This window comes from Fulmarus glacialis, unplaced genomic scaffold (assembly GCF_000690835.1).
Source record: "Fulmarus glacialis isolate BGI_N327 unplaced genomic scaffold, ASM69083v1 scaffold6604, whole genome shotgun sequence".
In the NCBI taxonomy this organism is placed as follows: Eukaryota; Metazoa; Chordata; class Aves; order Procellariiformes; family Procellariidae; genus Fulmarus; species Fulmarus glacialis.
Genome location: NW_009208580.1, coordinates 3,200 through 7,638, shown reverse-complemented (window position 1 = coordinate 7,638; position 4,439 = coordinate 3,200). Strand labels below are relative to the sequence as shown.

The window sequence follows — 4,439 nt, the reverse complement described above, 5'->3', positions numbered from 1 at the left end:
TGAACTTGGGGCACTTTTCCATGCTGAAGTGGCTTCAGATCGGAGATGGCAGTGGCCCAAATACCTCGTGCAAACAGGGTATAAGTCCTGAACGGCAGAACAAGCAGGAGGCCAGCTTGCTCTTCTGCCTCCTGGCTTCCTCCTGGGCTGATCTTCTCCAAGCACTCCCTCAGCCTTTGGTGTGGGAGCCTGCTTCACCTTCCATCCCACCCAGCTGGGGACAGCACAAGGAGCCTGGCAGAGCTGGGTAGGTGGGTGAGTTTTACTCTCCTCACCTCTGCAGACCTGAGTTAAACTGCGCCTTAATGTGTGTATGGGTGAATCCCACTGCTTTTCTATTCTTTGGGCACCTCTGCACTGGGATGACTGGGAGAATGCCCCATCCTTAGGCCAAGGGCAGGGCAGAGTGACAGGAGGGATGCAAGGGCTGAGGCTGGGAACAGTCAGGACTGGGGTGGCACTGGAAGAGCTGAGAAGGGAGGGAGGCCAAGAAAAGCCCTTGGTCAGGTCAGCCAGCCCTTGGCTCCCGGGAAGTCTTGGAAGCGGGTTAAAAGCGTGTAGCTTGGCTGGGGTGTGCTCGGACATGTGGGCAGCAGCCTCCAGAAACAGAGACTTTAGGCAAAATACCCAGGTGGCTGGCCAAAGGCTGTACTGGAGGGAAGGGGGATGGAGCAATTCATGTCTCAGCTCCTAACTGTGCCTTACATCTTCCCCACAGTGCTACGAGACATCAGTGAGCGAGGCAGGGACCTCGAGCAGATCTTATCTCAGTACATCACCTTCGTCAAGCCTGCCTTCGAGGAGTTCTGTTTGCCAGTAAGTAAGGGGAGTGACACTCACGGGAGTCTGCCAAAAATGCCTCATACCCTGTCCAGCTCCTCAGACAGGAGGATTTTGTGCCCCAGAGCTCAGGTCAGCCTGCCTCACCTTGCTCCCTCCCTGCAGGCACTGGCAAAAACGGAGGTGCCAGTGCTGGCCAGGGCAGGGCGAGATGGGGACTATTTATACAGCCACTGCCTTCCTGGTGAGATCACCCTCCCCTATGGGAAGGCCGATATGGCAAGAGAAACCCCTCCCTACACAGGGTCTGACAAACCAACACCAGGCAGCTCAGCAGATGCCAGCCCAGGAGGGGCGATCCTTGGCCGCATCTAGCCAGGGAAGGGGAGATCCATGCCCCCAAGCAGTGTGCGCTGTGTCTGCCTCCTGTTCTGGGCTGTCCTGCCTGCCCTTTTCATCCTGCAGTGCTGCTGGCTTCTTGCTGGCTGGATGCTTGGGAGAGCAGGGGAGCTTCATCCTTTGCTCAGTGCTGTGGGATGTGGCCTTGCAAGTTGCATTTCTTGGCTGGTGAGAAGCCAAGGTGTAGGGCAGACAGACCTTGCTTGGGGCCAGGGTTGCAAGGTCTGCCTGCAGAAAGGAAGCTACCTGGGGAGCCGATAACCGAGGCAAGGCTCCCTAGCAGACAGGGACTTTGCATGCAGGAAACCACTGCAGAACTTGCAGGTGAAATAGCACGTTTGCAGGACTAGCCATTGCACACCTCTCCTGGCTCTCGTGGAGAGGAGCCTGCATCTTGGTTCTCAAGGCTTTTCAAGCAGATGTGGTAGTTACATGAGGAGTTTCTTCTTATTCTGGAGGAACTGAGCCAGCAGAGTCCTGCAACCTGGGAACTGCTGGCCAGCACCACAGGCAGGAATTGAACTTGTGCCTCCAGCCTCAGGAACGTCTCTGTGCCTGTATATGTGGCCAGCTCTGCCCCTTCTCATGAGGAGCTGATTCTTTCTGTGCTACAAGATCTTTTCCCAGCTCCTGGGCAGCACCCTTTTCTCTGTCTCACTCAGTTGTGGCTCTGGGGACCAAGGTCCAATTCCAGTGTAATCCCAGAAAGGCTTTTCCCGAGAGGCAGGTCCAGCTTGGTGGCTCCCCTCCTTGCAAGTCCCCAGCAAGGTAAATCTGCAGCTTTGCAAAGCAGCAGATGCTGCATCAATCTCTTCTGTTGAATAGTCTGTAACAGGACGAAATGTGAAACAAGGAGGTAGAAAACAACTGCTTTGTCCCTACCCACCAGCTTTGCAGTGGTCTGCTCCCACTTCCAACCTGGTGGTGGGCTCAGCTGCAGAGCAATTGCATACGGATGTCGAGCAGGCTCAGCACCCGCTGTTGCTGTTACTCGACTCCTAAACCAGCTCTGGGCCGGGTGGTCCAGCACTGAAATAGTCCAGCATGTCCTGGTGATTTTTGATATGGCTGGAAGCACCTGAAGGTGTCAGATGACACCCTTCACCCAGCGGGCTGGCTTGTTTACTGATGGTAGAGCTTGGCTGTCAGGAAGCTGATCAGCTGTAAAAGCTGACACAAATAGGGGAGGAAACTGGGACTGGCATCTGCAGGTGAAAATAGGTCAGGACTGGTGTCCTGAATCAGACCTTTCTTGCAAGCGGTGCTGGAAGAAAATTCTCCCCACATCCCAAGCAGATCACGTGGCTGCGCACGTCCACACAGCCCAGGCATGCCAACTCTTGCTCTTGTACCAAGTCTGGCTGGATTCAGGGGGGAGGTTGTTCCCAAAAGCATCAGCTGCTGGAGTCTTGCGATCATGAGGCTTTTTAATTTCAGGTTTTGTTAGGGTGGCTGTTACTGCCTCTTACTGGAATCTGTATGAGCTCATGAAAATGGAGTCAAAGCGCAAAGCATGGCCCTCGAAACACAGAGCAGAAGACAAATAAGAGCATCCAGAACGTATTATCAGCAACGACATACCTCCCAGTGGGTTTGGGTTTGGCAAGGGGAGGGGAAGGACCTGCCCCAGGAAGCAGGGACAATGCCCCATCTTGGTGGCTCTCCACTTTCCCTATAACGCAGTGCTCTCTCTCCTCCCAGACCAAGAAGTATGCTGACGTGATCATTCCCAGAGGAGCAGATAATGAAGGTGAGTGGACCCAGACCCTGCTGTTACGTCCTGACAGCCGGCTTTGGACTGTTGCGGCGGAGTTGGGTAGGGAGGTAGCAGGACCTGCCACGGAGGTGACTCAGGCCACTGCCTCCCGAGGGAGTGCTGCTACCACACATGCGCTGGGATGAGCCTCTCCCCTTTGCTGCTGCCTGGAGCATTAGTGCCTGGGAGTTTGTGCTCCTCTTATCAAGCCTGGGAGCCCATCTATGTGCAGTGCCTCCAGGCAAGCTCCTGGTTCATCCCACACAAAGGGAAATGTGCTTCTCCAAGGCCAGATGTGCAACTGGGACAGCCAGGTTCTCCACCTGGCTGGAATCAGTCTGACCATACTGGCTTGAGTGCCGGGCTCAGCCGGGGCAGAGGGATGAAGTCCCAGTGGGACTGCAGGGTTGCAGTTCCCCACTATGTGATAGGAGGGGATAGGAGCAGGGGAGACAGCTGGGTCATCGTCTCTGGCTTGGCTCTGGTTTATTTGCAGTGATCCTAATGCAGTCTCTCCCCTGTGTCTTTCCCTCCCTTTTGCTCACAGTGGCCATAAACCTGATAGTGCAGCACATCCAGGACATTCTTAATGGAGGACTCAGCAAACGCCAGAGCAACGGTCCCCCCCCCCCCGCCAGCGGCAGCCCTCAGAGTCCAGCAGCCGGCCTCACTGACCCCGGGCGGCAGGCGTGAGGCTGGGGGCGGAGGGCGCTCAGGCCCTGCCACTGCCCCTCTGTACATACTGTCTGTTCATTGCCCCCTTATCTATTTAAGAAACCAGACGGAGACGAATGCCTTTAATTTTGTATGTTGGAAATGCCAAATGAGAAGCAGCCGGCTGCTCGGGAGCCTGGACCGCCCACAGCTCCTGGCCTTGCTCAATAACTCCTCCAGCACGGAACTGGCTATAAATCTCTATAAATATAGAATTGCTCTATTTTTGTGTAAATGCAGAATAACGTAAAATTACTTGCCATAAGGTATTTGCCAGGCTCAATGTTGCTGGGAGGGGGCTGGGAAGAGGGTCTTGGGAGATGTTGGTGTCAAGATCTTCACCTCAAAGGCGGTAAGGAAGGAAGAGCATTTGACACTGCTTTAGTATCGCAGTGGTCTCCATCCCAGGGAAGGAACGGGCTGTGGTGGAGGTGGCAGCTTGAGTGTGGCATGGATTTTGCGACTGGGCTGGGGTTGCCTCCTCCTGCCGTTGCTGTTCAGGTCTGAGCAGCCTGGTTTTGGCTGGCAGGCACTGTACAATGCCACTGGGAGTTGGGAGAATGATGTGTAATACCTCCCCTGACTGTCTCCGTACCTCCAGGTCTCAGTCCCTCAACAGCATCCCTTTCTGTGTCCGACACCCCTTCCTACCACAGGTGTGGGTCTGCTGTCACACCCTCCAGCAAGGACCTGGTAGATGATGCTGGATATGTGTTCATATAAACATGGCAGCTTGCATCTTTAGCAGCCTCACTGCCTGGCTTGGGTGGAGACAGCGCATGGATACCTT

The 4,439-nt window shown here is 55.0% G+C and overlaps 1 protein-coding gene across 1 annotated transcript in view; it reads left to right on the top strand.

Moving 5' to 3' along the window:
• UCK2 (uridine-cytidine kinase 2) overlaps window positions 1-3,894 on the top strand; it is a gene marked incomplete at its 5' end in the record, with an annotated part of 9,521 nt that extends 5,627 nt beyond the window's left edge. Inside the window, 4 exon segments of the mRNA XM_009576532.1 lie at window positions 719-816; window positions 2,881-2,929; window positions 3,483-3,554; window positions 3,557-3,894. Coding sequence (XP_009574827.1) covers window positions 719-816; window positions 2,881-2,929; window positions 3,483-3,554; window positions 3,557-3,609 — 272 coding nt within the window.
• Window positions 3,895-4,439: the final 545 nt, after the last annotated feature.